We start from the raw sequence: 22,768 nt of genomic DNA on the forward strand, positions 1-22,768 counted from the left end.
TCAGTTTACTCATATAAAGGCGTTGATCATTCCATCTACTAGGGTAATCTTTTTAACAACAAAATCGGAAATACCCGCACAGATACCACTTTTACTGAAACCAAGGGAGCCAATAGGCCTGAATTTCGATTTCTCTGAAAAAATTGCGTTTCTGCAATCAATTTAATTTAAGCTCAGCATTGTTTGACCCAATAGAGGCCTTTTTGGGACAATTTCGTAACGATAGGTGTATTTGTAGTAGAAAGACGAGCGCAGTTAAATGAGTAACTGGCAATATTAGGTTAACTAAAATTATTGGGCCCGTGCACTTCTGCGAACTCCCTGCTATTATTTTTAGTAGTTTTTCATATAATATGCAGCAAGATTGTGCATTTCAGACAACCATCGCCATTGAAGTTAATCATCTGTTGCGTCTAGGATCGGTCCTGCTTACATTATTTCATGTTTCTTTAAGAAAGGCTTACTTGCAAAACCCCCAATTTTCGTTTATTTTCTAGATAGTATAAACTATTAGTTTGGAGGAAAAGAAATTCATTATTTTTATTTTATGCCCGATATTTAGCTCCTGGACAATGCTACGGCTACTAACATGCCGATCGACTTCGATTATTTCTGTTATTTTAGCTATCATCTACGTCATTCCGTGACATCGTCAACATTTTCTTTAGCATCGAAATTTCCGGATCATAATGGACAAAAACAAAATAGCACAAAATTTCACCGAAACGAAACGTTTACAACAGCCATCTACCGAGAAAATAAACGATTTCTCCCCCCAAACCAATATTTTCCTTTCCGTTGATCTTTCTGTTAAAATATCAAATAAACAAACCTAACAATTTCAATATTATCAAAAAAGACTGTTTTGTGATATATGTCTGTATGTATATAGCAACGATTGGGCAGATATATAGTACATCGATCATTACGGAAAGGTTTAAGACTTTCATCGGTATGTAACCAACTCCAATTCTGCAGAAGTTTTCTCTATTGAATAGGCATTTCAGGGAAATATTCTATCAATCACATTTTTCTGTACATTTGAGTCGAAAGACTTTTATCCCACCAATGCTAACTTCGTTGCATGTGACAACTTTTGAATCATCTGTGGATGAACGTTGCATGAATCGCGATAGATAAACGTTAATATTTAAGACTGTCTCATAAATATTTAAGTAAAAAGCGGCACATTTGACAAATATCTAGTTGAGCTGAATTTCCAACACAACGCGGAAAATCGGTAGCTCACATTTAAAATGGTAGTTCGCTGACGCAACTCAAAAAAATGAGTTGCTTCGGATAGGTGTAATAGAATGACTTCTGAAACATAAGTATAAAGGTCTATGAAAACTTACTGGCTTCCTGATAGAACACTTAAAACTAAGATATCATAAAGTAAGGTATATTTTATCTCAAATACAAAATGGTTAGAAAATATTTCTTTTTCTTTCACATCTATATGTATTGTGGAATGAAGCCACTCAAAGAACAATTATTCTTTTCATTCAACATTTTGAATTGCCATGAGGCACTTATATACACATACTTAAGGAAGAAGCTACCTCCATATATTAAATGTTTTTTAAGATATATAGCCCGAAAGCATACAAAATTTATATAGAACATTGTTCTAATACTTTCCCATTGTATTATATGAACTTTACTTGATTGTAAAGGAATATTCAAATAAGTGTCTATGCATATCTCTCTAATGACCTTTTTTTTCTGTTGAGTTTTCATTTGCCATAATTTTTGTGCACAGAAATGGGGAATTTATAACAAGTTAATTATCTTTAGTTCTTTGTAACTCAGTTTATTGTTTTTGAATTACAAACACTTGGCTATACAAAAAGAAATTTCTTATGAGTGTGATGGGGCGTATACGTAATTTAAATTCACATACAATAGCTGTGTTTTTTTAAGCGTGCATGCCTGCCTCTACGCTTAAAATTTGTATGGAACAATAGGCGCACAGTTTTTTATGGGCTGCAACACACTTCTAGAATCCTGAAATCAATAATGACATAGACATTTTTCTATTAGTTAAAAACTTTCTTAACGGTCGCATATTTCAGTTCGTAATTAACTTCAAAAAATACTGATTTGATATTAGTCGAAAAGTTTTAACTTATCAAAGACATTTTTCGATTTCCTTTTTTTTTGTAATAAGCGTATAATGGACATGTGCATTAATTATGTTTTTCGTTTTTGCTACAGTATTTTCGAATTCTACGCATAATTAAAGAGAAATTGTAAAACACAACCTTTTAAGCTTCCACTGTATACTCATCAACTTAAAAAAACTTAAAAACAAGCGGAATAAACTTCATAAACATTTTTTGTAATCTTAAAATCAATCTATCTTAATAAATTACTAGCTTTGCTTGAAAAAATTCAAACATTTAAATAATCTTTTCGCACAGGAATTATGTATATTCTTAGGATTGGAGAGACTTCTAAGTCGAATCCTAAGGCGTTTTAGCGATTTGTAAAATCTAAAAAGACAAGCACTGGAATCCCTCCTATTCAACGTTTAAATGACATGTTCGCTACTGCACTTGTGCACGTAGCCAATTTGTTTGCCGATTTTTTTTAATCTATTTTCAATAGTGATGATGCTTACTCGTTTTACTCTTGTCATGTTAATCTACTTTCATCTTTAAATGCTGGCTATTTAAACTTTGGCGTCCGCAATAGCCGAATGGTTTAATGAGTGACTACCATTCGGAATTCAGAGAGAACGTAGGCTCGAATCTCGGTGAAAACACTAAAATGAAGAAAAAGGTTTTTTCTAATAGCGGTTGTCCCTCGGCAGGTAATGGCAAACCTCCGAGTGTATTTCTGGTATGATCCCATGGTCATGCCATTTGTGGAACAACATCAAAACCCATACCACATAAAAGAGGAGATCGGCCACACACCCAAAAAGGGTGTACGCGCCACTATATATATATTTATATATATCTATATATATAATATATATATTTTTTTAGTTTTGGGTTTAAACACTGTGAAAGAATGTTTTTTTAAATTTCTAAACTCTTTTTTTAATTTATTTATTTCGCTATCTGTAGTAATTTAAGCTCATATTAGCCCTAAGTGATATGTAGAAACTATAACTGTGTTTTATGCTTGAAACAAACGACATAAACGTAATCGGAGGTGGGAAATGAGTTTTGCACCCGTGCATTTTTAAACGAAAAATTGCCTTTACACAAATATACTTTTTTACCAGTAAAAACTATAATTTCTATTAGAAATCGGCAAAAAACCCGTATTTCCAATATATGCGCGAAACTATAGGTCAAATATAGTAAATTTGCGTTTTTAGTTTTTCAGCAGGACGTCATAATTTTTATATATGAGGTTAGTGGGTTCACAAAAAAACACAAAAATTTAATTTAATGCCATTTATCGTGCATGTAAACTCATCATATAAACCGTACGTTTGGGCCACACAACTGAGTTATTGAAAAAATTTGCAGGAGTTGTTTGGCGAATTTACTGCATAAATTATGCTGCACAGGTATGTCAAAAATATTTATTTAATTGGACAACTTGCCAATTTACTTTCGAATGATTTGTGCACATTAGGCAAAAAGCGTCCAAACTTTCCAAACACGAGCAAAATTTATACACAATTTTTATTTGCTATACCCATATTAGCACCCGCCGTTGCTCAAAAACAAATTTCTGCTAATAATTTTGTGTGCTCATCAATATATTATACTTAAAAAAATCCTCAATTAACTAATGTGCCTGAAAAACAAAATTTCAAACTTCTATTTGCAAACCCTACATGTACTGGTTATTGCAAATTAAATGTAAAAACTAGTGAAACCACTGGGGAAAAGCTCTTCCAATTGACGCATATATCATCATAACCGATTTGTGTACCTATATGCACACATACAAGTACAAAATTTATACGTCACTTTATATTAATAGCTGAAAAAGGGCGTAATACCAAATTATGTAGCCTGCTCGTTACTAGGGAATAAGCGAAAATAAAGGTGTATGTGAATATTTTACACTACCCCAAATTAACGAACATCTGTTCTAACATTGCGAAAAAATGTACTGGCTGCAATGTGTTTTGCATTTTATACAAATGGGGAGATGTCACTATAGCTGATGGCAATTTAATCAAATGATATATCACACACTATGAAATTACGAAAATTTGCATGCATATAAATTTCTGTTTTATATTGCATAAAGCATATGTGCATGCCTTCATACTGGGTGGGAGTGCCAAGGCATAGCTGCGTAGCCAACATGGTCGTAACACCACCCACTGGCTCTCAATCAACCTGGCTTAGCTCGGAATTAACTTAAACATAAACTCAGAGTCATATGCGACTGAGCTTTACACAGCTGACCGCAATGACACAATGGACAACATTGCCAACAGTCAAAACCAAAGCAATGAACAGCAACTGCTTTACCGGGGACGCTGGGAGGGTGTTTAACAGCGTCAGCAACAACAGCAACGGCAGCATCATTGGTGTCAGTGCAGTGCAACGAGCGAGCAGCGCATGTAAATTGTGGTTTGCCACATGATCAACTGCTGTCACATTGAGGGCACACAAATGTCAGCAATCAGGAGCAAGGATGGAGCGAAAAATTGAAGCCTGCTTGCCTGGTTGGCGGTAGGAAACAGCAGACTGGATGCTGCGCAGAGAATTTGCGGCGGTTGGATGAGCAGCATAAAAATCAACAATATTGAGCAGATGTTGCCTCATTTGGCTTTTGATGCAGCACGTTTTGGCAACAGCTACCGGTTGTCGGTCACCAATCACTAGCCGCCAACATCAACGGCCGTCTAGCCGACAGCCGAGTTGCTCTTGTTGTCACCGTGTGTTGACTTTTGTGGTATGTCATAGTTATGATAATGATTCTGCTTTAAACTTATCAATAAATATACATACACATATATGTACGGATTTATATACAGGGTGATCCGTATAGGGTTTTTTATTCATCATATATTAGTTTGACAGTTACAACCCCTCCTGGTAGGAAATCGAGACTGAAATCTCCGCAAAACGAAAATTTCTCGACAAAAGGAAATAAATCGCTTAACGCTTGAACAACGTTGCAAATTCATTTCCAAAGCAAGTGAAGGGTTTTTCAATAAGGGCGGGTAGATGTTGAAATGGAATAAAATGGCGTTTGCTGTGTGGCACGTAGCGCCGTCCTGCTGGAACCACATGTCGTCTAGGTCCATTTGGTGCTATATGGGCCATAAGAAATTGGAAGGGCCACCACATCTGCCGAAAAATGAGCGCAATGCGGGCAACGTTTGCGGTAATGACCACTCATTTTGATAATAAAGTTTTATCATTTGAACGTGCTGTTCAATCGTGTAACTTGCCATGATGATTTGGCATAAACAACTGAATAATAAACAAAAGATTTGACAGATGTCACCAAAACAAAATGGCTGTCACAGGGCGCCAAAATCGACCCGCGCCAATTGAAAACCCCTTTTTTAGTTTATTAAGCACATTTTCATCTCGGTGTAAACGTAAGCTAGCAACGCTGTTGCACCTGGGGATCGGAAAACTAAGATATCCACGTTTGGTGCAAATTTTTGAGCTATGGCATCATTTTTCCATGGAAATACAACTTTGGTAAAGGGAGAGCACTACAGAGGTATAAGAAACGGTTTTTGGTACGCGGAAATTGAAAACATTGACTTGGACGATATTTGGCTTTAGCAGAATAGCTCGCCTTGCCACTCAGATGATGCCACAATCGATCATTCGCGCGGCATGTTTGGTAATCGTGTCGATAATATGCCATCTCGGCGACTTTAAACACCACCTTGGAGCTGCGATTTGACGCCGTCAGACTTTTTTGTGGTGTGCCGAGAAGAACCGTTGTATGCAAAAACGCTCCTAGGCAAATTTTAAGTAAGCCATTCGTGCGATAGAGCTAGAAACCATTACCTTGGTAATGGAAAGGGGAAAGAGGATGCGCTTCTGCGAAGTCTGCTGATGCAGCCACATAAATGAAATCGTGTTTCATATATGATGGGCAATGCTCTTACGAATAATGCAATAGCCCGAGAAATTTTTTTTTTTCAATTTCCTTAATTTTTAAAAAGAAACCACTGTATGCACCACCTTGTGCAAAAATGTGCATTGTTAATTTTGCTAATCCACTTCTACTGAGTTATGTCATTTGCCACTTCTCGTTATTGTTATTATTATTACTATTCAACTGCAACTGTAATATATTACAGCAAATTTTACAACAGTACGTTCGACACCACAAGTAACTGACAGCTATTTGACACATACATGCATACATTTATAGCCGAATGTGCGTATGTGCGAAGTTTTAATGGCTTTGGTGCCATATTCGCCAATTAACTAAACCGCGTATTTGTTTTATGGTTCATTCCCAAAAATATGAAACTCAATATATATATAACCGGCATATGCCCGGATTTTGCAAATAAAGTCCTGCGAGAAATCCATACGCTTTTTCATGATTCAGGAGCTATTCTTCACTTTTCCAAGTGTTCCTTCTCTTTTACAAACAACCAACAATGGAAGTGGTGAATCTAAGATGTCAACATTCTCGGTGTTTAACGGAGTTGTTTTTATTATTTCACTCGCCCGTCCAAATGGTAATTTTTGGCAGCAAGTTGTTCTATTTGTTTACCATTTCATTTCTAAGCAGTCTAAGGCATAATATTTCCTACCAGTAAAACAAAGACTCCTATGGAGTCCCTGCCGAGACTGAGTGCGTGACAACCATTCGGTGTATTCGGGTATGAAGCGTAAATGCATAGCGGAAGTTAACCTCCGAATTAATTTCTGCCTCATAAAAACCAGCCACCATACGAAGTCAACATAAAACTATAGAATTAGACATTGAGACACACCCCAAAATTAAAAAAAGTATGGTTGACTTGTTGTGTGTCCACAAATAATACGTTCTTATCTCTGAACCCGATAAATAATCACATCCCTATAATTTTAAAAACACCTTGGAAGTTTTGTAAAACTACCAATACTAAGCCTCAATCGAATCAAATATCGTCGGAAAAATAAGGCAATCGGGAATAAACACACGCTGTGAAGTAAATTGAGCTTCATGCCTTAGGTGAGTTCCATACTAGAATGATTTGTAAGTGCCATTGCGGCCGCCGTAGCCGAATGGATTGGTGCGTGACTACTGTTCGGAAGTACACAGATTCGCAACTCCGGGCATGAAACATCAATTGATAAAAAAAGTTTTTCTAATGCCAATCACTCCTCGGTAGATAATGGGAAACCTCTGAATGTATTTCTGCTATGAAAAGTTTCCCATAAAAAATCAACTACCATTCGGAGGTGGCATAGAAGCATAGGTCCTTCCATTTATGGAAAAACATGAAGACGCACACCACAAATAAAAGGAGAAGGAGCTCAGCTAAACACTCATATTCAAGGTATAGTTGTAGTTGTTGAAAAAACTCGAAACTTATTCTAGAATATGGAAACTCGAAAAAGAAACAAACCGCGAAAATGCTTGGTGCATCATACCATTTTCAAAATCTTAAATTTTCATCTTGATAAGTACAATGTCACCGCAATATGTGTGTAAAGAATGCTCACACTATTCCAAAATGAACATGACGCCGAGTGTTTCTTTGGCACTATGAATCTGTAAGAGCAATGATATGTTTTTGAACCAGATTTTTACTAGAAACGAAACTTAGTTCCAACACGGCCGTAGCACTTAAAAATGTTACAATCGAGTGGAAAGAGATAACTACTGGTTTTGGGGATTCAGACTAATTGATTGAAGGCAAAATTAGTCAATATTATGGGGGAATACAAAAACTGAACCACACTCATTTACAAGAGTCATGTTGCGATAGCAACCAAAGAGTGAGTTTGAAATAGCCGTGAAAAATTTAAGCCAATCTCTTGCGTCGCATTTTTGCTGACCGAAGATGAGTATTTGTACCGATGAATTGTGGTTAATGATTGAGTGGCTACTTTGCTAAGCGAGATTCCCATATATGGAGCGAAGACTATACGCAAGCCGTTAACGAGTCCTTAATTAAAATTTACTGTTTGGTGAGGTTTACATGCTGGCGGCATCACCGGTCTTTGTTTAAAAAACAAAAAATTAGCTAAACCATGGCGACAATTGGTTCCGAAAAGGCGGCGCAACTTGCTTTACAACGCGCTTAACAATTGATTTATTCCGAACTCAGTTTCTCAGAAACAGTGGTCCTGTTTACTGGCCCCCTGGCTTGTGCGATTTAACACCTCTGGATTACTTTCTATAGGATTTTGTTAAGTCATTGGTTTATGCTAGCAAACCAACAACTCTTGAAGTATTGGAAGCCATTATTTAAGCCACCATTGATACCATATGGCCAGATTTTTTGGAAAAAGTAGTCAAAAATTACACTGAATGTACCAAGTAACCGTGGCCGAGGCGAATATATGTTGCGTATCATATTCAAAAAATAAGTGCCATGAAATTATCTACCAAATTATAATAAGAAATGCATATCATCAATAATTTTATTTCGTATAAGTTTTTGTATTAATTTAAGTTCTCAAGCTCTTACAAAAACACCCGATACATGCATGCTTATTTAATATATTCTTCACCTACTTCAGATCAATAACCAATAAGCAGCATCTAAACTACAACTAACCGATGTCATGTCGGGTCCAGTTGTATTATAATAAAAAGAGCTTAAGTCTTAAGTGTGGGGTTTTTTGGCATATTCGCTCATATTTAGTTGCAAAGAACATTTTTTCATACAATATTAAGCACCAAGGTACGTGTACGCAAACGATACTTTTTTCAGCAAGGTCATCATATTTTAATAATTAAAATGTCACTTGACCCAAGTTTTCCGATGTCAACTCACTCAGTGCTTAACTTGAAAATTTTTTAAACAAGTGCGTGTTTAATTTAGTCAGTTTCGCGCATCTTGAAAGTGTGCAAACGAAAAAACCAAACCTTGAAGAAGAATATGGCATCGTGCACAGTATATACTCGTATACTAGGTTTATTTCATGCAACTCACACACATATACATATGAATGAGCACCCATGCATAATACCAATGAGTACAAGACACTTTCTGAAGTGTCAACAAACGCCTGCTTGTGCACTCTTCAATTAGTCGGACGAGTGTTTAACTTGTTAGTCGATTAGTTAAAATAAGAATAATTAATCAATGAAATTAAAATTGTAAATTAATGAGCACACAACCGTATACCATGCAAATATTTATATGTGCAATGTGTGTGTGCATACGTAGATGCCTTGACTCCAACATGGTTGGTGTATGCACAAATTGGTGTGTTTATGCAGTCATGTGCGTGCATTTGTCATATATAAATTTACATATTTATATCATTTACATGCAGGATGCATTTGTACCGCATGAATTTAGCTGTACCGGGTGAGCAAAATGCTTCTATTAGTAAAAATTAAACAAAATTAAAAATTTAAATGAATAAAAACCACCACAACCCATAGTAACTGAATAAGCCAATATCAAATTAAGAGCAGAAAAGATAAATTTTGTTTAGCGGTTTTGTGAGGCAATACCAAAGACTGCTGCAATTTTAAATTGTCGAAGTTCATACTTTCTATTATAAAGCACGAATCGTCTATAAGCATAGCTCAGCGCTATGGACCTGTTTACCAATATATCATTTCCAGCCGCATTTTCGAAAAACAAATTTTCGTTTACCGATCCAACAATGAGACTTTTTTTAACATTGCCACCCTGATGAAAATGCATCTCCTCTACAAAGATGTTTTTCCCCCTACACCCGAAAAGCGATAACCAAATGGATGATCATTTGCAGTCAATGACAGAGTCAAATGGACACGACAATTGACTCTACGTAACCGAAACGTCCCCGATTTATACCCGGCCAAGGACTGTCACTTCAGCAGCATTCTTCGTATATGTATGGTGAATGTTTATGCTGCTACAACAACAAAAACAACATATTCTTGTGTAAATTTTTCCTAAAAATATGGATGGAATAAGTGAGTTAGTAATCCTACACTATGTAGCATGCGGCCGCCGTGGTCGAATGGGTTGGTGCGTGATTACCATTCGGAATTCACAGAGAGAACGTTGGTTCGAATCTCGGTGAAACACCAAAATTAAAAAACACATTTTTCTAATAGCGGTCCCCCTCGGCAGGCAATGGCAAACCTCCGAGTGTATTTCTGCCATGAAAAAACTCCTCAAAAAACTCCTCCAAAAATATCTGCCGTTCGGAGTCAGCTTGAAACTGTAAGTCCCTCCATTTGTGGAAAAACATCAAGACGCACACCACAAATAGGAGGAGGAGCTCGGCCAAACACCCAAAAAGGGTGTACGCGCCAATTATATATATATATATATATATATATGCAGAATGCTAACACTCACTCCAGATGACGCCATGTGAAACAAATTAATCAAGTGCGGCCAATATCAGCCCGCTAACCGCCTTTCAACGAATTCGAAAGAATCAGCTGATTGGCTGATGTTCGCCGGAGTCGTCACAGCAGTTTGTTTACGAAAAATTGAGATTATGTTGGTAATATATGAAAAAAATCAACACAGCCATTAACTACTTCGTTGGCATCTGAAGAACAACTGATTGAGCGAGTGTGTGAAGACATGTGAAATGAGTGGGAAGGGCCCAAATTATCGGCAATCCGTATTTGTATCGGCAATCATATGCAATAACATCACGGGATAAGTCAATCATATTATCTTAATATGATGAGGACATAAGAATGCACACGTAATGTCTTTTCAATTCTGAATAGCTCTTAAGTTCCACTACGATTAGATTGTATTTTTGATTCACAATAAATGTGGAATTTTCAAATAATTCTGAACATTATTTGCATCAAGTAAAACCTAACACGCATTAACTTTGCTTTTCAATTTAAGGGGACAGATACCATTAAACGGGCATATTTTCCCCGATTTTCATTAAAATTATTTAAAATGAAGAAGTCAATACATTTTTTTCAAAATTGTCATACAGTCTATACATTAAAATAATATGATTTTTTTATTTTAATCATTTAAAAGGGCGGATGTACATTCAATTTTTCCAGGAAGGTCGCAGCGGGGCTTCTCAATCGGCGGGCGTTGTAGCATCGACGTCAGTGACCTGAATACAAAAAACCAAAATTTTTTTGTTTATTATTTTTTCGAAAAATAAAACTTGAAACACATAGAAAGTAATATCATAAAAGTATCACAATGGACAAATTTTCAATATTTTTCCAACTGTGCCCTAAGCTAGGGTAGCCATTTAACGCAATATCATAAAAAAGATGTGTGCAAAATTTCAGGGAGATCGGTCAATATCTTTTCGAGTTATCGTGTACGCCAATTCGAAAAATATAATTTTGAGAAAAACGCGTCTAGAGTTTGATACTCGTACAATGTAACTATACCTCTCCCAGCGCTCAAACGCAAAGAATAGAGTCGTCTCGGTTGACTATCTATAATATAACAATTACTTAAATTTACGTTCTAAACATTTTTTGACAGATTTTTAAAGGATTAAATTAACATTTTATGAAAAAAAAAATTTCGAAATTTTACAGGTATGCGTGATAGCGAAGGATATACAAAAATAATAAAACATAATTTATTTTAGAAAGTTTACTTGTAAACCATTTAAAACATATTTTTAAAACGATTTATTTGGCAAATAAGGGTGTGGAGAAAATAAATTTTAAATATGCAAAAGCGTTGCCTTCGGTACTAGAAATAGAAGCCACTGAGTAGGAAGTGACTACCTCTTAGAATGTGTCCTACGGTTCTGCAACTAATTCTGCTTTGGGTTCAATTTACGATAATTAGTCTTATAGCCTACACAGACGGCGGCGTTAACCAGGATTACCGGCGCGGTTAATTCTAATTAAAATTGTAGTGTAACAGTTGGCTATTACGCGGATTAGTGAACAGCTGATTTGTTTATTGGATAGTTTTGTCAGTAAAAGATGGATCACAGGCAACAAATACGTATATTAACTTAAATTGCTATTTCTCAAACTGCTCCGCAATATTTTTGCTTGTCATCTGAAGTTGGAAAGATGTATTTTTAAACTTGAAAAACGAAAATGCTATAAAATACTTACTCCTCTTGTACTCATCATATTCTTCCAGAATTTCAATATATTATATCAGTGATTGTTTTCAGTCTTTGTTGTTGTACTCTTTAAAATTTTCATTATTTTTCACTCACAATTGATATTAACTGTCATTTTCAACAATGTTGCCATCGAAAAATCTCCTATCCGTGTAAATTATGAGAATTAAGTCTAGTTGCGAATCCGCATTAGGTGCACTTAATTTCTTAGATAACTCCAAATTATGTCGCTAATCCCGATTAATGCCACCGTCTGTATAGGCTACTACAATGGCAAAATAAATTTTTAATTTTACTTTATTTACAACAATTTTCTTGTAAAACAAAATGCAGAACAATCTCAACTCTGCGAAAGTTTAGCTGGTGTACCCCAAGGCAGTATTATGGGTCCCATTTTACACTTCCTTAATACTCACGATCTACTAGTTACTGAGGAAACTATCGTCGGAACTTTTGCAGGTGACACCGCTTCACTCCCAATTGACCCCCTCCCTGATGTGGCTTCTCTTAAACTCCAAAAAGGGCTTGATGAAGTAACCAACTCAATGACTCAAAGACTGGAAAATAAAATCAAATAAGACAAAATCTGTTACCTTTACACTCAAGCGAAATATTCAGCCACCCGTTAAACTTAATAACACAATCATAATACAAAAAAATATTACAAAATATCTCGGAATGCATTTTGACTGCAAGCTCTCATGGCAAAGTCATATTTTTGCTAAACGGAAGGCACTAGGAATCAAACTTCGAATTCTTTATTGGCTGTTAAATCGCAGTTTCCATGTATCGTTCAAAAAAAAGCTCTCACTGTACTCAGCTATCCTAAAACTAGTATGGACATTTGGGATACAACTCTGGAACACCGCAGCTAACTCAAACATCGAAATACTCCCAAGATTCCAATCGAAAACTCTCAAAATGATCGCAAATGCCCAAATTCATCGTAATCTCAAAGTTCCCACAACAGCTGAAGAAATCAAAAAACATGTCTCATCACACAATATAAGACTTTAATCACACCCAAATCCACTAATTACAAAAATTACCACAAATACCATTTCTTTTAATAGATTAAAGAGGAAATTAACAATATATCTCATGTGCTAAATAGCAAAAATTGAGGAATGGTTGCCACCACTAGGTGCTTTCCATGCATGTCTCGTAGAGTATCTTGGTTTTAAGTATAAATTTTGTTAAATGTTGATGAACAGATCGCCAATAAATATATAATATAAACAAAAATTTACAATAATTTCAGCTAACTTAAATTTTTTCTGTTTTAATTGTGTGTAATCTTAATTTCACTATTTTCAATTTGTCAACTTTTGCGCACACTCGAACTCCCTTTGTGCACCGTTGACAGTTCGCAAAAAGTGTACCTTCAACAATATGTTATGGTCACGGTGATTCAAAGGCGTATATGTGAGGCCTCGATCGAAGTGGTGACATTCGTTTGAAGCGTTAGTCACGAAAAACAGCATTTGCGGGAAGTCATGCTTCATTATTACCATTTAAAGAAAAGAGCAGCTGAAACGTGTCGTATATTCATCAATATTTTTGGTAATCACGCTCCATCAAATACAACTTTTAAATAGTGGTTTCGACGCTTCCAAAGTGGCAATTTCGACGTGAGTGACAAAGATCGCGGGGCACCGAAAAAATTCAAAGACACTCAACTAGGTACAACAATTATTGGATGGAGGCACATGACGAACGCTTGATGATGTACCTAAAGAGTTGGATGACAGATTAACCGTCTCTAGACGTTTGCACGCGAAGGCAATGGTGCAGAAAGCAGGTAATTGGGTGCCGCATGAATTGAAGGAGCGAAATATTAAGAGATGTTTGGTGACGTGTGAGATGCTTCTTGGACGGCAGAAAGAAAAAGGTTTTCTGCATCGGACCGTCACTAGCGATGAACAATGGATCTATTGTAACCCTAAGCGTCGAAAATGTTGGAGCCTGCCAGGTGAAACGGGTCCATCGACAACGAAAAAAAGTGTTCATGCTTCATAGTTACCGATCGTAACCGACTGCAGCTAATGCGTTTGAATCGAGCTCTCAAAGAAAAGCGGCCGGAAAGTGACGGTGGACATGACAAACTGATTTTGCTGAATGACAACTCCAGGTCACACGTTGCTAAATCGGTCTGAAAATATTTAGAAGGACTGAAATGGGAAATCTTGTCTCACCCGCCGTGTTCCCCAGACATTGCACCTTCGGACTACTATCTGTTCCGATCAATGTAGTCAGCACTTACTGGAGAGCGATTCATTTCTTATGAGAGCATTGCAAACTGGCTCAACGATTAGATCAAGTCAAAAGAACTAGAACTTTTTGTCAGAGAAATCCGTATGCTGCTTGAAAGGTGCAGGAAAGTTGGAGCTTCCAATGGCACATACCTCACATAAAATCATGTATTATTTAATTGTTTAAATAATTCGTAACATTAGCTAAAATGGACGGAAGCAATCTAGGTAAAATATGATTCCCAAAGATGATTTCTGTCAAACACCCGGTAAAATTATGTGCAACGTGTGCAACAAACGATGTCATCTCGCAGTGATAGCTGCAGCAACCAAACGCATCTATAGCGACACTTGTATGCCGCAGCACTCAAACGATTTGTGCGCTCGCTGATTATGCACACTTGAGCAAGATGCTCGTAGAAACACGCATACATATGTATGATGTAGAGGGTGAAGAGGAGGTTTGTAACACCAACAAGTATTTGAAGCAAGACGTGTAACTTGTGGCAAGCGTATGCTCTTGCAGGTTGCTGCATCGACAATCCTCCATAGCTGATTCAATGTGTCATTCACAAGTGTATGTGTATGGGTGTGTGCTTGCACATATACATCCACCATGCCTACCACCAAGGACAACACTTGAAATCGTGCGCTTGGCGGTGTGACTGCTCGCTTCGCTGGTAGTTGCTGGCTGCCAGCCTGTTTGCTATTTAATATATGATAATTTATGCACGAAATAAATTCCCTTATTTTAAGGCATAGCACAGACTCAGGCGCACTAGGCACAGCTGCAATCACACACCAACATATACACATGCACGCATATATTTTTCATACATATGCATGGGATATGTTGCATAAACTCCATTGCTCTCTGTTTCTTGCCACTGCGTCTATCATATCGGGCAATTGAGGGTTGCTTACCGTCGCACTTGACTGCTCATATTGGGCTTCCATTTACTGTTTACTGATTCGACTGTTCGATTGCTCGTTTTTTCGGTTGTATGGTTCCTTAGCCGCTGCCAGTTAGCTATGACAGCGACTGCGGCTGCGATTGCGTGCGGTTTTTGTTGCTTGCATGTACCCATCAAATAAGCCACCATATTGCCACATATTCCACAATTCTTACTTAATTTCAACATTCGCACATGCTAATGTATATTAAGGTAGCTCGCAAGAAAAAGTTAAAAAAAATCTCACATTTATTTTTGAGAGTCTACTGTAAAAGAATTCTTTAAAGCGCCCCGTAAGAGCCGTTTTCGCATCTAGGCAATAGAGTAGGATTTCCTAACCGAAACGATAAATTATTCTTTATCTTAAAGTGACCTTTGCTTTGACTATTTGCGTTTTCACAGCAATCCTCAAACATAAATTTTTCAACTACGAAAATTATAATTTGAAATCGAGCCCTTGAATCTAGCTACAAAATTTTGACGAAAGTATCAATTGATCTTTACATATATCGGCTCGTGATTTTAATGAGTACAGTACAAAGTTGCCTGTAAAAAGGAGCAGTTAGTTGAGAAAACGGTTTTAACTATTTTGATTCGAGACAAAAACTTAACTTCTATCACTCAATCGATGGTACCACTCTATCTAAAACTGCCAAAGGAGGTGGAATTTGAATGTATACAAACACCCGTCTATGGTGTGACAAAAATACCCCTGCGGAAGGTGGATACAGACTATTCAAAGCTTCAATTATTTCTAGTTCCTATCTTTGTATGTGAGATGGTCTCAGATAAAATAGTTCAAAAGCGTAAGATTGCTATCTTGATTATCGTGTATTTTTATTATTTATTTTTTTTTTTTTGGTAATTTCGTTTCTAATCACATACCATTAATATTCATGACATCAGCAATGGGTAAAACAAAAATAGATAAACGAATTTATAGAGCTATATAAATGGCATCAACAGCTACCAAATCTCAACAAACATTAACTCGAATGAAATGTGAAAATGGTTGAGATTTTTCGAATGCTCAAATATGCAACTTTTTTATTACGTATCCATTCAATTGGAAAAGAGCTTCGAAAAGTAATATATATCTTGAGTGAAATCCTTCATTATATCCATGTTCTGATATACTAAAATGTTCGAGCTTGCACTACTTTAACTAAAACCATTCTGTTGATTATTTGGGGAGCTAAATTATTTCCTTAACTTAAATAGTTACCATAGTTACGGATGAATCCAAGCTAGAACATGAAGTAGGCTGTGAAGTTTGTTTTTCAAAAGAATTAGAATTAGATTTATTTGTGCGACTTCCGGACTAATGTAGCGTCCATCAAGCAGAAGTCTTAACCTGTGTACCTTAACACATAGGCCGTAGCAAAAACTACGATAAATATATTCTCGAACAGCCAGGCGGCCATGAAATCAATGAAGGCAGTTAAACTAATATCAAAGGTTGCTCAGGAATGTCTGGCGGTTCTAAATGATATTAGCACCATCTTCAAGGTCAGCCTTTTATGGGTTCCGGGACATAGAGATATTGAAGGAAATTGCAAGGCCGATAAGGCAGCAAGAAAGGGTACTAATCTTCCACTGCTTGAAAACAAAGGCAATATTAGAACTCCTATGGCAACTTGCAAATTAACGACAACAAAATAATATTCTCCAGTTAGCCAATAGCTTATGAATTGAAGAACTTGTATTACAACCAAGCTAATCCGGCCGCAAATAGGTAAGAAAAGGTCAGTGGAATTGCTTAACCACTCAAAAGAGAACATCTCGAAGGTCGTGGCTTGTGTCGCCGATCATTGGTTATTAGGTAGACACTCTTCTAGGTTAGGAATATCTTCGCATGAATACTGCAGAAGTTGTAGAGACAAGGAAGAGGAAGAAGAGTAGAACACTTCTTCTGTAATTGTTCAGCTTTAGCTATAAGGGGAGCAAGTGCAGCACAAAACGAATGATTAGAGAGGGAGATATTAACATTTTTCACGGTACTCAAATTGCGATCAAAGCTCTGTCGACGCAATTGTGCAAATCCAAACTAGTCAACTCCCCATAAGAAGAAGATCTAATCTTTTGGGTGCACAGGAAGCATTTCTGATCTTATTTGGATTCCAGGACAAAGGAACATAGATGGAAATAAAATTGATGATGAACCTGCCAGGAATGGGTCGACTGAATTAGTGTCAACCTGGCTCTTATTAAAGTGGAATTGTACAACTTATTTCTGAGGAAAGCTCAGAAAAAATGCAACTCCATTTCCTCATGGGCTATTTTGAAAACCCTTTGGCCCCGTTAGAATAGACTCGGGACGCAGAAAGTCCTAGGACTCCACGCCATTCAATTTCCCAACTCGTAGCTGTGTTTACCGTTCATTACACGATCGGCACACACGCAGATTAAGGACACTGGGTGCTCCTTTCTTCGACAGCCTGTTTTTCCACAAATCGATCCGGCCTAATGTATTTTCTTACATATACCTACATACATCCACACATATAAGTGATTGGTAAAAGTTAATTTTTTACACTATCACGAGTATATTGTAAAATTTAATTTAATGAAGTTTGTATATATGTGTACATATGGTTTGTATAATATTTTACGGGTGTGGGTGCCGTAAACCGCATAAAAGTACTTATGTACATACACCACTCCACTCACAAAGGATGCATGTTTGTGGTGCTTCTGTTGTGATGCGCCCATAGAGATGGGATCGAGGACACATTTTCACTTGAAAAATATGAATTTAATTGTTTATCTACACATTAAAGTACCATTTTCTGTACAAGTAGTACTTTTCTGTGGTTTTTCGGCGAAATACATTATTTGTGTTTGCAATTGAAAATTTCATAGTCAACTGTTCGAGTAGCTAGATTTGTGCTTACTTGCTATTGCTAACTTCATCGGTCAAGCCAAGAGCACTGTGTGACCGTCCAATAATGAAGCTAAATTAGTAATAAAATATTTTATAATTCACCACTTTGCACTTCCCACACTAAATCGGTCAGCCATTTCATGCTCAAAATTTATGTGATTTAAAATCTCACTCCTTTTTGAAGTCTATGTGGCAGGTCAGCCTTATGGTTTCATTTAAAATATAAAGACAAATACATAACCTCTTTTCACACTTTTTTCTATAAAAATATGCTTCAAAGCATACTGGGTATAATCATTTTAAAACTTTTCAACTTAAGGCGACCCACCCGGTGGTCTAGAAGTTTCAAAAAATTATTTTTTTTTCCTAGTTCGAAAGTATGGTGCCTTAAGAATGTACTCAAATTTTTAGCTTTTTCAGCCCATCGACTAGGTAGAGAGCGATCCGCGCGCTCCTATAGCTCAAACTTTAAATTCATTTATCTACAAACGACTATTTGCAGCACGTGAGGATGAAAAAAAAACTCAACCGAATCACTTGAAATTTGAATAGGTGGTTCGCAACATGTATGGCTATCGCGAAGACTAGAATCATAATTATTTTTTAAATAATTTCCTATTTTTTACACTAAAAAACTAGTGAAAAAAGACCCGATTTTAAGAAACTTTTTTTCACAAGCGCGCCATTTTGTAAATTTTTAATTTTTTCGATTTGTTCTAATTCCGACAAGTTCTGATTAAGAATCTTCTTGAATTTCGTGTTTCAAATGAGTAGAAGCTTTGAAATCACCTACCCCGCCTGGGTTCGATTTTTCGAGAGATGACCCGCTCTCTCTTCAGCGGTATTATTATAATAATAAATATTGATTTTAAAAGAAAAGCAAAACATTTTTTTATGCTCACTAGATACAAAGTTGAAATAGCTTTTTTTTTATTTCTTAATGGCAAAAGAGATCGTGACTTCTAGAAAGCCGATTAAATTCTTCAAGTCCTCTTGTAATAGGGGCGAAATTGGGGTAATTAGATCTGAGAGCTTCAGCATAAAAGCGAAGTACTTTAAAAGGAATATTGAAACTTATTTGCCCGAAAAGATCTGAACAGTTAATGGTGCCGGATATTATATCCTATGTAAACATTGAGAAAATCGTGGGATCTCTAGGGATAAAATATTGATAAGCATGCGCCTGGTGTTGTAGGGTGACAAGGGACTATCAAAGTGTAATGATTGAAGAGCAAAATGTACAAACTTGCATTGAACTCATTCAATTCTAAGAGAACGTGAGGAATGCATTGGATTCCGGACGATGGAGGCATACTCCAACTTCGAACGGTCCAATAGAACTAATGAGGAAAATTAAAGTAAGAGATGAGTCAAAACCAAACACCAAGATCAAGAATTTTATTGACTCAGACAAAAGTTAAATTTGAAACGTAATAAGTTGAGGGAAAGGGATTCATGGACTTGGAAAACGTCATATGATAACACTTACTAGTATGAAAACATATTTTGTTTCGCAGATCTCAATAATTCAGAGCATTCTAGTCTTCCTGTAATATTAATCTATCCGATGGAGAGCAGATTCTCCGAAAGAGTTTCAAATCGTCTGCATAGAGTAAATATTCAGACTACTTGAAACAAAGACCAACGTCATTCATAAAATGTATAAACAATATTGGACCAAAAATGCTACCTTGTGGTAATCCCGAAATTAACAGGAATGTATAGGCTTTAATATTCCCAATTTGAGCAAATGAGCAGGTATGATTTCAGCCATAACAGCAAAGCCGAGTGGAAGCCCTGATTTTCCAGAGGAGGATTTTATGCAAGATCGTGTCAAATGCTTTCGAAAATAATATTTAATATAATTTGATTATGAAGTTAGATCTAGAACCATAGGAGAAGCGCAAAATGAAAAAAAAAACACTATTCAATTTCAACAAATTTAGCTCCCTTCTTTCTGAGAAAGTTTCCATTTTAAATCCCTATCGATCCTACAAACTTAATATTTTTCGGATTTAGAAAGATGCGGATCAAAATGGCCCACACAGGTAAGAAATATTGGATAAAAGTGTTTCAGGAAACTATATGCCATTAAATTTGATTTCTCTTAAAAACAATATTAATGGCGAATGTAGTTTTCTACGAGGTTTCCCAAATAATTTAGATCAACTAGAGAAGAGTTTAGAAAATCTTCAAAGCACCTGTGCAAAACGCCATTTCATTGTCAAATGAATAACATTTTTTATGAATGCGACTGCCGAATTCTTTTTATTAAACCTGCTTCAAAAACTGTAAATGAACGAACAGTAGGCCTAAAAGTATGCAACGTGATATCGGTCAATACAGAGTACATATAAAGTAAATAATCTTCGTTTACATACGTGACATATTTTTAGGCACATCTCATTAGTTCAAAAAGTTAAATGATTCACTGCGGATTTCGTCAAAAATTATATGAGATTTTTATATTACTTGCGTACGTCATAGCTTTTTTCTCCATTCTCTATTCGAATGCCATTGGATTCTAATTTGCCTATACAAATATATTACATACAAAAATTTGACATATTAGAAAAATTTCATAGAAGGACCGCGTCGCTTGTTGTAGCAACTACATGCACAACCAATCAGCAGGTGGGCGTTGTATAGCGGCGATTCGCTATAGTGGCCGGTTTCACAAATACTCGTATACCTCGAGAGCTTAAAGGAATTCCGTTAAAAGACTTACAGATATTACTGAGCATCTTTTAATTATCTTCATCTTTATTATTAAAAAAATTACCAAAAAACAGAATTGTTTAAAATTTTGGAATCAATTAATTAAGACTTCCATGCCACTTAAGTCTGGTTATTTTCAACATGATGCCAGATACCAACTATGACCCGATTTCTGAAATCAAAAAAATGTATTATTGTATATTAAAATAGTAGCGTAAATATACATTTTCGTCGCGCACCCTAGAACCCTTTCGCATTACTTCAGAGTGACGTTCCATCTTACTCATTACAAAGGTATATGCCTATGTGGCTGCATCCAGGCCCCCCTTTTTCATCTAGAGGATTGTTTCCGCGAAACCACTGATGATCTCCCACGTTTCCTCGCTGCTTAGGTTTCAGCTCCGTATAGGAGAACGGAGTACGTGGTAACCGAGTCGGTTGCTTTGGATTGGACCCCTATGTTTGCCATCAGTTTACTAAGCAGCTTTATCTGATGCGGGTTTTATTAGGGCACCGAAGTCTTGAGTCTTGAGTTGAGTCTTGAGTTCAGTCCAGGTACTTTAGAACTTTTTTTTGGGATTAGCGTATTTGAACCAGCACGGTAATTTCTAACGAGATGCGCTTCTTGGTAGAAGTATTAGCTCCATTTTCTCTGTGGCTAATTTGAGGTCACGTTAATCTAGCCACTTTTGTGTTCGTATCATTACTTGGTTAAGTTATCGGTGAGCTTATTTAAGTTTTCGTGCTGCGATGACTGTTGTGATATTGTCTGCGTATCCGATTAGAAAGGTAATATCAGGGTATATAGACATAGCACGTACAAAAAAAAGGTTATTCTCGAATGAAAGCCTTACATTAAAATTTTATAAAAGCTCAATTACTAGTTTTCCTCACAGTCAACAAGCATTTCCTTAATTTACATTTTTTTATATTTTTCCAGGATTGAAGTTGACCCAGAAATTACTAAGCCATTGAACTTGGCCAATTCGGCTGTGTTGCGCGCCGTCGAAGAAGAAGAGCAAATGAAGTGCGGTAAGTGGAGTTTTATTTTCCTTTTGTCTACACAATTTTTTTAGTAAATAAAGTATTTCTTAGATATTTTGCGCTAATAATCCATTGCGGCTATTTTATGTACCTAATAGTCCTATTCATTAAAAAAAAATGTGGCTACTTTATTCTTGTACTAATATTGCATAAAATAAAACGTATCCGCTGCAAAGTTCAATGTCTTATGAATAAGAATATGGCAATAGAGCGAACCTGATACTTTTTTGATAATCTCTTGCTGATACTCCGCTGATTAGCTGTCGAAATATTTCAGAAGTAATTGCATGCATATTGTTTTGGTTGAAAATATGAAAATCCGTACCAATGCCCTCGTTTCATTTCAACTTAATTTCGCGCTAAACACAATAAATAAACAATATTTAACTACAAAGTATTTACTATATTTATTATACTTATTAAATAAAAATTAACTTCTTTAACTCGCCGGTGAAAATTTGAATACTCCGTTTGATTAGCTACAAAAGTAACACATCTTACAAAAAGTAACACTGCCGCAATTATTACAGCGCGAACACACTCTATATATATATAAATGCAGATGTATGTGATTCTCCAATAAAATGTATTATACTACACCTACTTGAACAGAGATTACCATCTTGCCGCACTAGTTCATACACAATACACGTTCCTAAATATTGGGTCGGGGAATAAGTTCGTAGTGTTTTTACCAAAGACTTTAATTTAAACAAAAAACTATAATTATATCAATAAGTAAATCAATTGTATATTCGACGTTAC

General features: G+C 36.2%; 1 protein-coding gene across 1 annotated transcript in view; it reads left to right on the plus strand.

The window, feature by feature from the left end:
* The first annotated feature begins 4,386 nt into the window (after positions 1-4,386).
* LOC129241938 (uncharacterized) overlaps positions 4,387-22,768 on the plus strand; it is a 194,480-nt gene continuing 176,098 nt past the window's right edge. The window contains exons 1-2 of the mRNA XM_054878488.1: positions 4,387-4,550; positions 21,900-21,991. Of these exons, the coding sequence (XP_054734463.1) occupies positions 4,387-4,550; positions 21,900-21,991 (256 nt within the window). The remainder of the gene's footprint in view (positions 4,551-21,899; positions 21,992-22,768) is intronic.

Source organism: Anastrepha obliqua, chromosome 3 (assembly GCF_027943255.1).
Source record: "Anastrepha obliqua isolate idAnaObli1 chromosome 3, idAnaObli1_1.0, whole genome shotgun sequence".
NCBI lineage: Eukaryota > Metazoa > Arthropoda > Insecta > Diptera > Tephritidae > Anastrepha > Anastrepha obliqua.